This window comes from Benincasa hispida, chromosome 12 (assembly GCF_009727055.1).
Source record: "Benincasa hispida cultivar B227 chromosome 12, ASM972705v1, whole genome shotgun sequence".
NCBI classification, from domain to species: Eukaryota; Viridiplantae; Streptophyta; class Magnoliopsida; order Cucurbitales; family Cucurbitaceae; genus Benincasa; species Benincasa hispida.
In genome coordinates this window covers 25,023,006-25,037,809 of record NC_052360.1, presented here as the reverse complement: position 1 = coordinate 25,037,809, position 14,804 = coordinate 25,023,006, and the positions used below count along the sequence as shown (strand labels likewise).

Here is a 14,804-nt window from a genome sequence, read left to right as displayed (position 1 = left end):
TTGAAGCAAGAGTCAAGTAGGTTTAGTGTGAGCAACTTCATGAAGGTGAGTGGAGTTTTCCAACTATTAACAAAATTTATGTTTTTCCAATTTTCCTAATTTCAAATTGATTTCCAAAATCAATTTTGATTTCAAAATTGAAAGCTTTATTAATTTTACAAAATTAATTTTCTAATAAAATTAATAATAAATAATTAATTAAACAGTTTAATTAATTCTAATTAATTTAATATCAAATATTAAATTAATTTTACACAAATTCCACATTCATGATTTCAATATTTAAATCATATTTAAATATTAATTAAATTATCCAATTTCGTTTAATTCCAAAATTAAACGCGTAATTATATCTCATATAATTACTAATTCCCTTAATTTTAATTTGAATGTTTCAAATTAACTTATCACGCTACTCTAAAGTTAATCCATTTACGAGCTAGTAGGGGGACCTCGTGAACCTACAAATCATGGGCTCCAACGATCCGAGATTAATTGGCTAAACTCTTCACACCTAATTAACCCCCATTCATTAACTAATGAGTCACTCCACTAAAGCCCATAGTTGTAACTGTAGATATATTATGTTAACTCGATAAGACCATGATTAGTAAGTTAACCTTTCATAGGTTATTCGTAATAACGGTTGAGTCAAATGTCTGTTTTACTCCCGAGATTATCTCTTGTTCCTTAAGTCCCATTGATCCTCTAATGAACAATTGGTTTGTGATTTGATCAACAAACCGAGTCCCTCTCGGGCCAATAAGAGGGTAGTGGCCTTGTTCAAGACCCGAAGTTAGCACTTAAGGGAACAACCTCTCTATTATCCCTGAAAGCGAGTATGAGTGAATTCCATCTTGCACCCTATGTTCCCAGCTATCTACCCAGTCTTACCCCTGAAATGGAGGTTTATTAAGCCGACATTGTTGAGCCAACACTCACCTATGCAAATCTAAGGATAATCCCGAATAAACAGGAGTTCATAGTTAGCTCAAGATTAAGGTCAAGTTACCTAGGTCATCGTTTTGAAATAGTCAGTCTTAAACAGTAAACACCATTATAAAGTAAGAGTGACTGATTTCGTGGTCCGATCTTGTACAAACCCATTACACAGAACGCCCCCATTCCTCATATCATAACATGTACGAATTGAGATCATATCGTCTGTAGCACTTTACAACTCTTTGTAACAACTATAAAGTGGACCGCATCCAATAGTGTTACCAAAATAAGACACTCAACCTCATTCATATACTATAGATCATTTTGACTATTTACTTGAACCTAATCCACTTTTATGTCTCCACATAAAGTTCAAGTACTCATGTAATAGTCATGGATTTTTTTATTTTATTGGATTTATTTCTAAAACGAAATAAGCAATACGTATATTCAATAACAACTTATTTAATTTTCAGAATAAGTTTTATTGTTACAAACCATGAGTTTTAGGACATAAAATCCGACATATATACCATATAAGTGAAAGAATAAAATCATATTCATTAAATAATAATCCAAAATGCAAAAAAAAAAAAAAAAAAAAAAACAAAAAAAAAAAAAAAAAAAAAAAAAAAAAAAAAAAAAAAAACTTAACAAAAAATATTCATAAATTGAAGAGATAAATACAATATAAGTGAAAGAATAAAATAATATTCATTAAATAATACCTCACATTAATTACGATATATACAGTATTAATTGATAATATGGTTTTTTAATATTTAATTTAATTTCCGATTGAAATTTTAATTAATATCAAATTGTAAGATTTTTAAAACTTTAGTAAGAGAGAGAAAAGTATTAAGGTTATATTTGTCCGAAAATTAGGGTAAAATCTAGTTATGAAATACATTACAACTTTAGGATACTTGTGAAACTTCGTTTGTGTACTAGGTAAAATCTCTAAAAATTTCTAACATTTTTCCAGATTGAACTCATGAAGCGGAATCAGGCTAATCAAAGAGGAGTAAAGAGTTAGATATCTACAAGATGTAGACCCCATGGAAACATTGACTGGACTCGACCTAACTGACGAGGGCATTAGGGCTGAACTTCTATAAAATCTTGTTTGGACCTCTCGAATGGCGTATTCTCCGTATTCTTACTTTGTTTTTCTTTTATCTTTATTTATAATCTTATTTTTGTTAGTCATTCACATTTGTATACTTCATCCATTGTTTGAGTTTTATCAACTTTGATATAATTTTTTTATATATAGTTCTCAAGTGTACATCAATATGAATTCTATGATTATCATGAACACGTTTTAGAATTTAGCAACTAACACAACTCTATTTTCTTTTATAGAATTTTTTAGAACTCTTTAAAAAATATATATATGGGAGGTTATGTGTAATGTAATGAATTAATGTGTGAAAGAAAAAAGTGATAATTTTAGGGCATTTTCTTTTGCCCAATTACGCAAATAAAACAGAGTCGAGAGGTTGGGTTGTTTCTTTCTTCCAAATCAAGAATTGAGAATCTGAGAGTCCAAAAGTCTCTCTCACCTCTAAAAACCTAAAAACTCTGCTCTCTCTCCTTCCTCGGTTTGTTAGTTTATGTTCGAGTTTCATAGATATGGCTTCCGATACTGGTTCCAGGGCGAGTTCAGCTGCCGATTCGTACATTGGAAGCTTGATAAGTTTGACTTCCAAGAGTGAAATTAGATACGAAGGCGTACTGTACAACATCAACACCGAAGAGTCCAGTATTGGACTAAGAAACGGTACTTTTATATCGTCTTTCTCAACATTTGTGGTTGTGTGCCTCACACTTTGTTGGTTTTGTTAATGCATGGCCGTTTCCTTTTCTTTATGGTCGAGAATGAGAACTTTGATGAAGTTTCGGTTTTGATTTTGTTACGATGTGGCTTTGATTAGGAAATTTAAGGTTAAGATTTCTGCCTTGAACTGGCTCTGACATCCGGTAATGCACAAAGGGCTCTAATTTTATTTTCCAGGCATTGTGTTCTCTTAGCCCAATAGCCAGGTCGATAGTAAAAAGATGTTTGTGGTATATTTAGGCCTTGATTTATCATCTACAATACTACTGATTCCATTTCAATCTTTGAGTATGTTTTCTTGTCATCAGTTGCATTTGTAGATTGCTTGAGGTTTAAAATGCTTCTACTCATGAAGTTTATTTTAGTAGAGCACGTGGATGGGTCCTCAATTTCCACTGATTATCAATTTTAAGTGCAGTTATGTGAACTTCAGTTTATGCGTTCCCAGATTTCTGCATTTTCATGAGTTTAAAAGGATTCCAACGCTATGTTTTTGTTTGTGGGCAATATTTTGTTGTTTTTGTCAGAATTGAGTATTAATTATTATTTCTCCGTTGAGGAGTAGATTGTTTCTGATATAGGTCCTCAATTGTAACTTTTGAGAACCATGTACCACCAGAATGGAAATTTCTGGCATCTAAAAGGTTTTATTTTCACTTATATACATCCAACAAAACAACCAACTAATCCTAATTTTTATCATTTGTTTGTATGTACTATAATTTTGATGTTTGTTATCTATTGTAGTCATTCTCAAGCTTGTATACGATTCACCTTATTTATTTATTTTTTTGGGGTAGTGAGATCGTTTGGGACAGAAGGAAGAAAGAAGGACGGCCCCCAAGTCCCTCCAAGTGATAAAGTTTTTGAGTACATCTTATTCCGTGGAAGTGATATCAAGGTATCAAATGCTTTGTAGATTATGTTTGATATGACACTTTGGCCCTTTAGTTATTTTTTAAGTTAGGTCCAGTTAATTACCTATTATTTAGAGTGAATGTCAAGTGTTGCCAATGGAGTCTGTCCCCGTTTCTTGCTGATTACCTCTTCAATATCTGATTATGTGAGTCTGCTGATTCAATGTGGTACTTTTGATTAGGGCATGCTTATTTATTTTTATAGATTTCCTACTTTCTCCAATTTTTCATTTGCTTTTAATGCTGTATACTTAATAGTCTAGATGGGGTCTCTTTTCTTTGCTTAGATCAATAAGCAGCTCTTTTGTGCTCTTGCCAGGATTTGCAGGTTAAATCTTCTCCTCCGCCTGTTCAGCCGGCAGCACCTATAAATAATGATCCAGCCATCATTCAGGTAAGCTCATATTTTTCTTAGTTTGTGTTTCTAATTTCTCAGTACGTCGAGGCATGATAGCTTTATCATCATTACGGGATGTTACCTTTATTCTTATTTGTTGCTTATGCAGTCGCACTATCCCCCATCAGTTTCCACATCTACCAGCATGCATTCTGCTGTCTGTGGGTCATTACCTGATCATACTTCCCACACAGCATTTGGATTCCCTCAGTCTAATTTTCAAGGCGGTTTGCCTCCATATCAACCTGGAGGCAACTTGGGGTCGTGGGGAGCTTCTCCTCCACCTCCTCCAAGTGCAAATGGCAGTGGACTTGCGATGCCCATGTATTGGCAAGGGTATTATGGCCCACCGAATGGGCTTCCTCAGTTACACCAGCAGTCGATCGTACGACCTCCTCCTGGTTTGTCAATACCTCCATCTCTGCAACAGTCAATGCAGTATCCTAACATTAATGCGTCTTTACCCACTGGAGCTTCGAAACAACCTGAAGTTCCGTCTCCCTTGCTCTCTGGTAGTAATAGTTCTCCTAACTTGACCTCCACTGTTCCGCCCCCTCCAACTTTTTCAACAGCTTTGCCTATGTTCCCTTTTACTTCTATTTCTGAAACATTACCAGGTTCAGTTGCTAATAAGACAGCTGTTCCTACCCTTCCTGGAGCCCCAGTTAGTGTTAGTTTGCCAGTAGGTCCTATACTATCTTCATTTTCTGGTGCTGATGTTAGTTCTGCCATACCACCAATCTCTAATGAACCTAATGCAGTTTCTGGTCCCTCATTACTGTATCAAACTGTGTCTCAGTCAACTTCATCTGTAGTTGGAATATCCAACTCTCGCGCCGAATCTTCTGTACCATCTCTAGTTACACCTGGGCAGCTGTTGCAGTCTGGGCCTGCTGCTGTGGTTTCATCTCAATCCTCACATACAGTGCATAAGGATGTGGAAGTGGTCCAATCATCATCGTTAGAACCTTCTAAGCCAGTGACAACAGAGGCCCAGCCACCAATACTACCGCTACCTGTACTGGCAAGGCCTGTCCAGAAGGTGTCTATCTAATTCATAAAGCGCAAATGTATCTTTTGGTGTCTGATTTGCTATTTTTCTGTTATATCCTTAATTTTTCTTCCTGCAAGCCTTCTTATTGCATCACAATGATATGTTTAGATTTGCTTATATTTTTTGGTGTCTGATTTGCTTTAGATTTTCTTCTATAAGCCTTCTTAGTCAGAGCCTGTGTTTTTGAAGACTACTATACATTTTAATTATTGCATCACAATGATATATTTAGATTTGCTTATTTCCGGTTATTGAGTTCATTGCTGGAAGCTAAGAAGCACGGACGCTTTAGTTTAGTTAGCGTGTCTGTGTCCAACATGTGGTGGACACTTCGACACTCCGACCGTTGGACACGTATCCAACACTTGTTAGTACAATAGATGTGTTAGACATTAGTTGTACAAAGTTAAAATAGGACCAATATTTGGTAGACATACATCAAACACTTCTTACATATACTAAGTCAACACTCCGACACTTTTTGGACACGTATTGGACACTAACATAGTGGAATAGATGTGTTAGACACTAGTTGTACAAAGTCAAAATAGGACCGACATTTTTCTGTTATATCTTTAATTTTTCTTCCTGCAAGCCTTCTTATTGCATCACAATATGTTTAGATTTGCTTAGATTTTTTGGTGTCTGATTTGCTTTAGATTTTCTTCTATAAAGCCTTCGTAGTCAAAGCCTGTGTTTTTGGAGACTACTATACATTTTAATTATTGCATCACAATGATATATTTAGATTTGCTTATTTCCGGTTATTGAGTTCATTGCTGGAAGCTAAGAAGCACAGACACTTTAGTTTAGTTAGCGTGTCTGTGTCCAACACGTGGTGGACACTTCGACACTCCGACACTCGTTGGACACGTATCCGACACTTGTTAGTACAATAGATGTGTTAGACACTAGTTGTACAAAGTTAAAATAGGACCAACATTTGGTAGACATGCATCGAACACTTCTTACATATACTAAGTCAACACTCCCGACACTTTTTGGACACGTATCAGACACTAACGTAGTGCAATAGATGTGTTAGACACTAGTTGTACAAAGTCAAAATAGGACAAACATTTGGTAGATATGCATCAAACACTTCTTACATATACTAAGTCTAACACATATATGACAAAAATAATAAAACTTGAGAGCGAAATACATCAAACTAATTTTTTAATCATAGAAATGAATAAACTCATTAACTTTGAACTTTCTTGTTTATAAATGATATATAGTTTAAAAAATGTATGTTTTAATAAACGTGTCCTTGCTATGTCCATGTCCTAAATTTTTAAAAAATGATGTATCGCCGTGTCATATCCATGTCGTGTATCTGTATCCATGCTTCTTAGGCTGGAAGTGCCACTTAAGAGTGTTCCACTCGGGAGAAGAGTTTTATGTTATCATATCTGATCAGTATTGGATTTTCTCTATATATCTGAGTGTCAGTATTTTGTTCAATTAGATAACCATATTTTAGATGGGCAGATTGTACTAAAAAGAATAGTTTTAGATGGTGAAAATACAAATTAATGTCTCAATTGCTGCCCTTTTTTGGTCCTTGATATTTTTTTAGTTTATATCGTCGAGACACTGAAGTTTTCTTTTTTTTCTTTACTCTGGGTTTCAGGCCAATGGTGCTCATTTTCAGGCTCGCCATTTTTACAGAGGACGGGAAAGAGGAAGAGGATCTGGGGTAATTTCTAATTTTTTAAATGATAAATTCATAGTAAATATGGATGTTTACTTTATATTATTAACATCTTAAAGTGTTCTTTCGGAGTCCAGTCATTGAAAAGCTTTGCATCTTTTTGGAAAAAGTCTTCTCCTCCAAGGGTGGAAAACTTATTGTCATCCAAGTTGCCCTAATTAGGATCCCATTTACTATCTCTCCCTTTTTATATTTCCTGGGTCAGTGAGCAAAAGTGTGGAGAAGATGACGAGGCATTTCTTATGGGAGGAGGCAGGTGAGGGGAGGGTCGCATTTGGTTGGTTGGGAAATGCCTTGGAAGCTTTTTGATCTAGGCAGGTTGAGTGTTGGTAAATTCTGAAATGAGCCCTTGTTGGCCAAATGGTTGTGATGCTTCTTTTGAGAATCGAAGGCTTTGTGTCACATTCATCAGAAGTAAATACGACCCCACCCTTTTGAGTGGGTTTCTGGAAGTAGGGTTATGAGATCTTCAAAACCACTGGAAAGCTATCTCTTCAGGTTTTCCTCTATCTTCCCAATTCGTAAAACCCTCCATAGGGATGGCTTAGACACCTACTTTTGGGAGGACTGTTGTGTGGGAGAGAAACCACTTTGCATCTCTTACCCCCATCTCTATCACCTTGCAAAAATGATGTTCTAGTCAGTGGTCTCTGATATGCGGCATTTGGGTGAGTCGTCTTCTATTATCTTGTTGTTTTGCCGTTCCTTTACGAATAGGGGGTCGTTGGCGGTTTCTAAGGTTGTGAAACTGCGTATTCTTGAGTTCTATGGAGGTTTCTACTTCTGCTTGTGGGGGGATATACACATTGGTCTGGGAAGGAGAGACCTTTGTTTCTAGACCCTGGCACTTCCCAGGATTTTTCTTCTAGCGCTCTTTTTTCACCTTCTGTTATTCCCTTGCTCCCCCATCACTTCTCCTTTTTCCTCACAAATGCTAAGATTCCTAAGAAGGTACAGCTCTTGCTCTTTGCCTGACAGGTATTTCATGGGAAAGTTAACTCAGGCTGGGTGGAGGCGTCCTTCCTTCTGTTTAGGGCCTTGCTTGTGTCCCCTTTGCGGTGGTGCGTTTGATGGAGGACCACAACCATATTCTTTGAAGTTGTGAGTTTGCTTAGTCGATTTGGACTGGACCCCTTTCTTTGGGAGCTTTCAGGGTCTCTCTAGTGTGGAATAGGATTGTTGGGCTTTGATAGAGTTGGTTTTGTTGTTTCTTCCTTTCTGTGATGAGGGCAAAGTTCTATGGTGGATTGCTTCTTCGCTGTTGGTTCTTGGGGGATTTGGATAGAGAGGAATCATAGAACTGTTTGAGAGGGAGAGAGATAGGGGGAGTTGTGGGAGGCTATAAGGTTTAGCGTCTTCGTTTGGGTCTTGGTATCCTAAGTTTTTTGCAATATTCAGTGAAGACTTTTTTCTTTTGAAATGGAGTACCTATTTATAGTATGGTGGGGCTACTTTTGTTTGGCTGTTTTTCTGTATGCCCTCGTACATACTTCTATGTTACTCAATGAAAGCTCCATGAAAGCAATGTTTCTTATGTAGTTTACTTTCCTCATTCATTTTGAGTGCTGAATAAGTTTTGATGGACTGGAATCAGACTGATATGCTAGAATTTGAATTGAAACTTAATAGATTATCCTTTGGAAACAAACTTAGAAGTTTATCCGACCAAGGAAAAATTTATAACAACGCTGAAATTAAAAAGAATCGAGGGAGGTGATTGATTAATGATTAATGTACTTAATTTGTTGGATACATAATCTGAAATCACATCATGGTTGGGTTAGTCTGTAGGTTTTTGTATTTATGTTTGAAATTCAACATCTCAATAATCCTAACTTCAACATTTCACACTTCAAATTGTAGAGTTCCCGTCCTGTGACCAAATTTACGGAAGATTTTGATTTCATAGCTATGAACGAGAAATTCAACAAGGATGAAGTATGGGGAAATCTAGGTAAAGGTAATAAATCTCATCTCAAGGATAAGGATGTGGATGGAAAGGTCAGTGATGAGGATGATGTTCAAGAGGAAGATGAAGGTGAACTCTCACAGTCTGGTATTAAGGTGAGAGCATCCTCAAGTCTTTTGAGTAAATAGAATTTTAGATCTATTCAAAAGATGGATTCAGTTCCTTTCAAACCATGACATATAAGTTGTGTTTTTTTTATCTGCAGCCCTTGTATAACAAGGACGACTTCTTTGATTCACTCTCTTACAATGCTGTTGATAATGATCCTCAAAATGGGCGGACTAGATATTCAGAGCAAGTAAAGATAGACACAGAGGTAACTTTTCTGGTGGTTGTGCTTCATACATTTTGAATTGCTGTATTTTATGTTTTCCTGACTTCTATTGCAGACTTTTGGCGATTTTCAAAGGTATAGAGGGGGCCGAGGTGGCCGAGGTCCTGGACGTGGAGGCTATTTCCGTGGAGGATACCATGGAAGAGGATATGGCTATAACGGGAGGGGTCGGGGGCGGGGGCGGGGGCAAGGGCAAGGACAAGGACGGTCATCATTTTATCGTTCATAATCCAACAAGTATGTATCTGTTGGGCTTATATGGGTCTAAATTGCCCCATTTCGTTTGAGTTGATAAAGGGTTGTGGTCTTTTATAGAGTGCACATTTCTCCCCCTTTGTCCGGAAATAATCGGACTGTCCTTTTCTTTACTTTTACCTTTTTTTCATTGTTCTTTTATCCGTTTGCCTTGTTCATCCGTTGGTCTAACAAAAAATTTGATTTCTAGTGGAAGCTTTATTTGTAACCAGGATGAAGTTCTTTAGTGCAATGTCTTTTTAAAGAATTTTATTCCATTGTTGATATTTATTCTGTTACAAGCCCATGGTAGCGAGGATGAAAAGGGTTGTATGTCTCATCTATACGTTGGATAGGTTCTCTGTTTTAGGGGACAACAGAAAATCCATCATACGAATATCCCGATTTTTAATTAAATTTATTTTTTTAGTAACAAAGGATATCTAGGCATCTGGCATCCTAGGATGAATAAATTTGATTTGAAAATCTGACCAACCCCGAGTTGGATTAGAATTGATTGGGTTCAGATTGCACCGAGTCCAACTGAACTATCAACGACCTTTTCGTTTTGAGTCTATTGAACCGAACTATATAGAATTTTTTAGGGAATAGGGAATACCTGTCATCGATACCGTTCATATATATATATTTACAAAATTGTAGGGGTAAGGGGATTGAACCTCAACCTCGAAGTTCATGCTAGTTAGTTGAACTGTTCTCATGTTGCATCTATACCTTTCTCTTGAAATCTTATCTATAGTGGAATAAGTATGTGCCATACTTTACTTTATTTATTATTATTATTTTTATTTTATCTCCCACTATTTTCTGCCCTTATTTGATTATATACACAGGTTGACCACTATAGATAAAATTTCATTTTAACACTTCGGCCAACAACCTTTTCATAGTCATTGGTTATTCTGAGGTTGATAATATAAACTAAACGAAACAGTGGCTACATAAAATAGCGTTGTTAACAACAAATAGAGATTTATGTAGAATAACGTTGAAAAAGTAAAAGTTTCAAAACACGCAAATCTTGTTGTATTTCCTATTATCCAGACTTAAAATTCCTGAATTATCAAGTTGCTATTAGGCTATTTCTTTACCAGATTTTCTTCCATTATTAGATTTATATCAATTTGATCTTAAGTTTTCATGGTTTTTAGATTTTATTTCCCTATAGAATCTCCTTACATTTTGTAAATGACCATTTATCTATACAGTTTTTTTTCCCTTCAAGACGACCAATTTTAAATTGGCCATTTATGTGGTGGGCCAAAAGTTAAAAAAAAAAAAAAAAAAAACTGAGCTTCCAATCAAGAATTTAATGTGCAGGAAAAATGTTCAACTATTCGTAACCATTATGTTAAGCCATTTCGATTCTCTTGTATTTATTTTGCGTTAAAATAAGAATTGTGCTTTTATTCCTCTTTGAATACAAACAGGAAATCAGATTGAAGTGCGATGGTTTACTTACTAACAACTCTTTAATACACATACTTATTAATGGCAATGAGAAATGTAAAATAAGGAAGTTTACTTTTTTATTCATTGAACCATATATGTATATGTCTCTCACACACACAAGCCTTGTAGAGAAGCAATAAACTACTTGCAGGTTGCAACTAAGACTCTTCTGGGAGGAAGAGAAGGCCTTCTTCCATGAAGCAAAGCATAGTTATCCAAAAACAGGACATCCCCCTTTTCCCATTTGAATTGGATGCTTTCTTCTTCAATTATCTCCTGGCATCTCTTCACCAAATTCTCTGCAATCTCTGTCCCGTCTGCCATTAAAGCCGAGCTGTGCTCCTTCCCGTGCATCCCCACCATGGTGTTAAACCACATTCTTCTTCCTTTCCTTCCCTCGAACACCTTTGTTAGGCACCTTGGTCCCAATATCGTCTTCATCGCCCCATTTGGTAGCCACTCTACATCCATCCCCAATGCATTCGCCCTGCAAATTTATGAAGTTTGATACTAAATCTTAATTACAAATTTTAAAGATCACTCGAGCTTCTGACAAGTATAGTAATGTTTTAACGCGTTTTTAATTTGAGCATAGATCTAACTGTTATGGATATTCATGGATCAGAAATTTTGAATTTAGAATGAATGATCATTACACAAGGATCGAAGAAGCACATGAAACGGGCCAACGAACTAAGAGAGGATCTGTCGGTCCTCGATGGCCCAATTCCGATGGACCATGATCCATGCCCCTAAAGACGGTCCGAATCGACTTTTCCTAGTGCTTTCTACCCTTGATTCTCTTCTCCCCCATCTCTAGCTTGCTTTAATTCTTTGTTAAATATTGACTCAAGCATCGGAGGTCCTGTGGCAAGGCACCACACCTATGTTTTCTTTTCTTATTTTGGAGGTTGTTTTCCTTTCCCGAAATTATGAATTCACCATTGAAGACACGTGAAGGTTAGGTGAGTCCTCCTATTTAGATTTTGTCATCAACCGTTGTAATTTTTTTTTTAAGTCAGACATTCAAATCTTTATATCCCATTTGTTGTCCTAAAAAAAAAAGGTTAATTTTATGTTATATAGTTATTTCAAGTTTGATAAGTAGTATATGCTTGTGGTGGTTTTTGATTTTAGGTTAATATAACATTTTCGTCGTCTATGTACTTGGGGTCATTTCATTTTAGTCCTCTAGTACTTTCTATAAATGAGACCTTTAAAAATAGTTCGTGATATTAGTTTTTGTTTATTTTTTTTTTAATTTAAAAAATGTTTATCTGCATTCTTTTTGTAAATTTTAGAACATGTTCATATAATGTCTTTTATGATTATTATTATTTAACCAACCTGAATAAAAATTAACTTCAAAAGTATAAATTTATAAATTTGGCAGGTGTTTGGTTTTTTCTTTCCCAACTTGGGTTATTAGTATGTCTACAAGGGACATTTGTCACTCTCTGCCCCTGTGGCTTAATAGAACGATATTCCTTTTTTTTAAAAAAAACACTAAAACTACATGATTAGACTAAATTTTTATACATTATAAAATTCAAAGTGGAAGAACCAAAATTGCATTATTTAACCCATTTTATGTGTAGATGACATGTCTATTTCATCATATTAAAAAAAAAACCATTATCAACTCCAATTAGAAAAATGTATTCTGATGTCACACAATCATTGTCATATAGTCAATACATTTTAATGCCAAGATTTAATTAAAACTAATGCATAAAAGGATCATGAAACTAAAACTCTTTCAAAATATTAGAGAGATAAACTTGATAAATAATAATGATTCAAGTATTTAACGGGGTGTTTGGGCCACTTACTTCAGATTATTATAGTCTACTATACGTTTGTGACTCCAATTATAATAATTGATGTTTTCAATTATTATGACTTGAACTACAATATTATTATTTCAAATCCTTATTTATTACCATATCAACGTCTAAATGTTTCCTAAAAGATAAAATTATATTAAAAAATAGTGAACTCCTACGAGAAAGATGGTTACCTTTTTTCTGCTTCAATACGATCAGATGAACCAAAAGCCTGTTCCCAACCTCTGCCCCTCATAGAGGAAGTATCATTTTTGCTAAGAGCAGTGAAGGTATATTTCAAGCCTTTCTTCTCCATTTCTTCAACTTCTTCTGGGAATTCCTTCACCATTTTTTCTGTTATTTTGAAGCTTGGAACAATGGGTGTTTCTCCACCTTCTGGGGGTGGTATTTCACAGTACAAGATTACCCTCTTTGGATATTCCTTTATCTATTTATTCAATTCCACATTTTAATTTTTTACTTTAAAATTAAATAAAAGCAAAAGAAATTAATAAGTTTTCAAATAAAGTTTTTAAACCTTTTGTTGTTTAATTACATTTATTATTACCATAGCTCAATTGACATGAACTAGTTACTCACATGTTGTCAGGTAAAAAAAGGTTTAAATATTATTTTGATTGTTGTATTATTGGCTTTCGTTCATTTTGGTTCCTTTATATTCAAAATGTACATTTTGGTTCCTCTACTTTCAAAATGTTAATTTTGGTAATCGTATTTTCAACTTTGGTTCATTTTGGTTTTTAAACTTTCAAAAAGTGACAATTTTTATTTCTTAACATGAAAATAAAGGGATTAAAACTGTTATTTTTAAAGTATAAGAACTAAAATGAACCAAAATTAAAAATACAAGGACTAAAACGAACATTTTTAAAAGAAAAATACTTAGGTGCTCCATGGGTTGCACCTATCTATGTGCAGCAATCCTTGGACACATGGTAGATTTTGTCTTTTTTAAAAAGTGATTTTTTAATAATTTTTTTTTCTTTATATGTTAAAAAAAAAGAGTATGTGATTAAAAGTATAAGACCAAAGCAGTATTTGAAAAGAAAAAATTAATTACCAAAACCATCTCATGATGGTAGTAAATGAACTCGGAGAGGGGTCCTTCATTGGCAGTCCAAATCCTCTTATAAATATGGGTTCTTGGAGCCGGGCCGACATATCGAATGTCTTCCCACCCGAAGGCTTCGACGATGTCGTTGAACTCCTCAGCTTTCGACACGTCGTATCCTCGGAGCAAAACCGCACTGTGTTTGATGATCATTTGGTCCAACCAATCCTTATTGTTTTTGACAGCCAACAAAAGAGACTCAAAGTTGGCCTTGTTTGCTTCAGGAGGCTGTAGAACCAATGGCATGGTTTCTCCATCAACTTCCTTTTGGCCTTCACATTTTCCAACCTTAAACTCCTTGCAACTTCTAAACTCCATGATCTTCTATGTTTTCTTTTGTTTTGTGGGCGTGTTTTTCAATTTCTTCAAAGTGGAGGGGCTTATTTATAGAAATTAGAAATCTTGGTTTCTTTGGACCTTTTGTGCTTTTGTTTACACTGTGGGATATTCACAAGAAATTTTTTTTCTCTCTCTCAGTTTAATTCTGTGGGTTATATGTGTTTGTATAGAAATGTGGTTTTTGGAACTTTGGCTGTTTGTTTTCATTGTTGGGATATTCTCTCTTCTCCTTTCTCTCTATTTAACATGGATTTTAGTGTGTTAGTTAAGAGAATTATTAAATTTCAAATCATTATTATTCAGTGATATTATGCCTCTCATTCTCATGATAGGAATCCACGACACGGAATAAAATTCTTTTTTTATTTTTTGGGGATATATAAGATAGGATTATCTTATAATCTATGTGATAGGTTACATTTACAAAAGCGGAACTTGCAAGAGAAGGAATTCTTATGGTGGGGATAACCTTATTGGAGGTGTTTTGAGAACCAATTTGAAAGGGTTTGTGTGGCTTAGTTTGGCGCGTGTGTTAGGATATTGGGGGTAAAGGTTATTTTAACCCTTCGTAACACTATTTACAATTCATTTGTTAAAATAACCAACTCATCCTCGCACTAATATATC

General features: G+C 35.1%; 2 protein-coding genes across 2 annotated transcripts; one reads left to right on the top strand and one right to left on the bottom strand.

Annotated features, from left to right (window-relative positions):
- Window positions 1-2,413: 2,413 nt before the first annotated feature.
- On the top strand, window positions 2,414-9,680 carry LOC120067972 (protein decapping 5-like). Its single transcript, XM_039019629.1, has 8 exons — window positions 2,414-2,728; window positions 3,586-3,686; window positions 4,022-4,096; window positions 4,209-5,141; window positions 6,790-6,855; window positions 8,734-8,934; window positions 9,045-9,155; window positions 9,229-9,680. The coding sequence occupies exons 1-8, from the start codon at window positions 2,581-2,583 to the stop codon at window positions 9,400-9,402; spliced, it is 1,809 nt and encodes a 602-aa protein (XP_038875557.1). The 5' UTR covers window positions 2,414-2,580; the 3' UTR covers window positions 9,403-9,680.
- A 1,175-nt stretch (window positions 9,681-10,855) lies between these two features.
- LOC120067973 (clavaminate synthase-like protein At3g21360) lies at window positions 10,856-14,376 on the bottom strand. Its single transcript, XM_039019630.1, has 3 exons — window positions 13,788-14,376; window positions 12,901-13,154; window positions 10,856-11,367 (listed from the first exon to the last, which is right to left on the bottom strand). The coding sequence occupies exons 1-3, from the start codon at window positions 14,154-14,156 to the stop codon at window positions 11,022-11,024; spliced, it is 969 nt and encodes a 322-aa protein (XP_038875558.1). The 5' UTR covers window positions 14,157-14,376; the 3' UTR covers window positions 10,856-11,021.
- Between the last annotated feature and the right edge of the window lie 428 nt (window positions 14,377-14,804).

Coding starts and splice junctions, on each gene's coding strand:
- LOC120067972 (XM_039019629.1), top strand. CDS start 2,581: ATGGCTTCCGATACTGGTTCCAGGGCGAGTTCAGCTGCCGATTCGTAC. Junction 5,142..6,789: donor TGGCAAGGCCTGTCCAGAAG/GTGTCTATCTAA, acceptor TCTGGGTTTCAG/GCCAATGGTGCTCATTTTCA. Junction 6,856..8,733: donor AAAGAGGAAGAGGATCTGGG/GTAATTTCTAAT, acceptor TTCAAATTGTAG/AGTTCCCGTCCTGTGACCAA.
- LOC120067973 (XM_039019630.1), bottom strand. CDS start 14,156: ATGGAGTTTAGAAGTTGCAAGGAGTTTAAGGTTGGAAAATGTGAAGGC. Junction 13,155..13,787: donor ACCATCATGAGATGGTTTTG/GTAATTAATTTT, acceptor TTGAATAAATAG/ATAAAGGAATATCCAAAGAG. Junction 11,368..12,900: donor CGTATTGAAGCAGAAAAAAG/GTAACCATCTTT, acceptor ATAAATTTGCAG/GGCGAATGCATTGGGGATGG.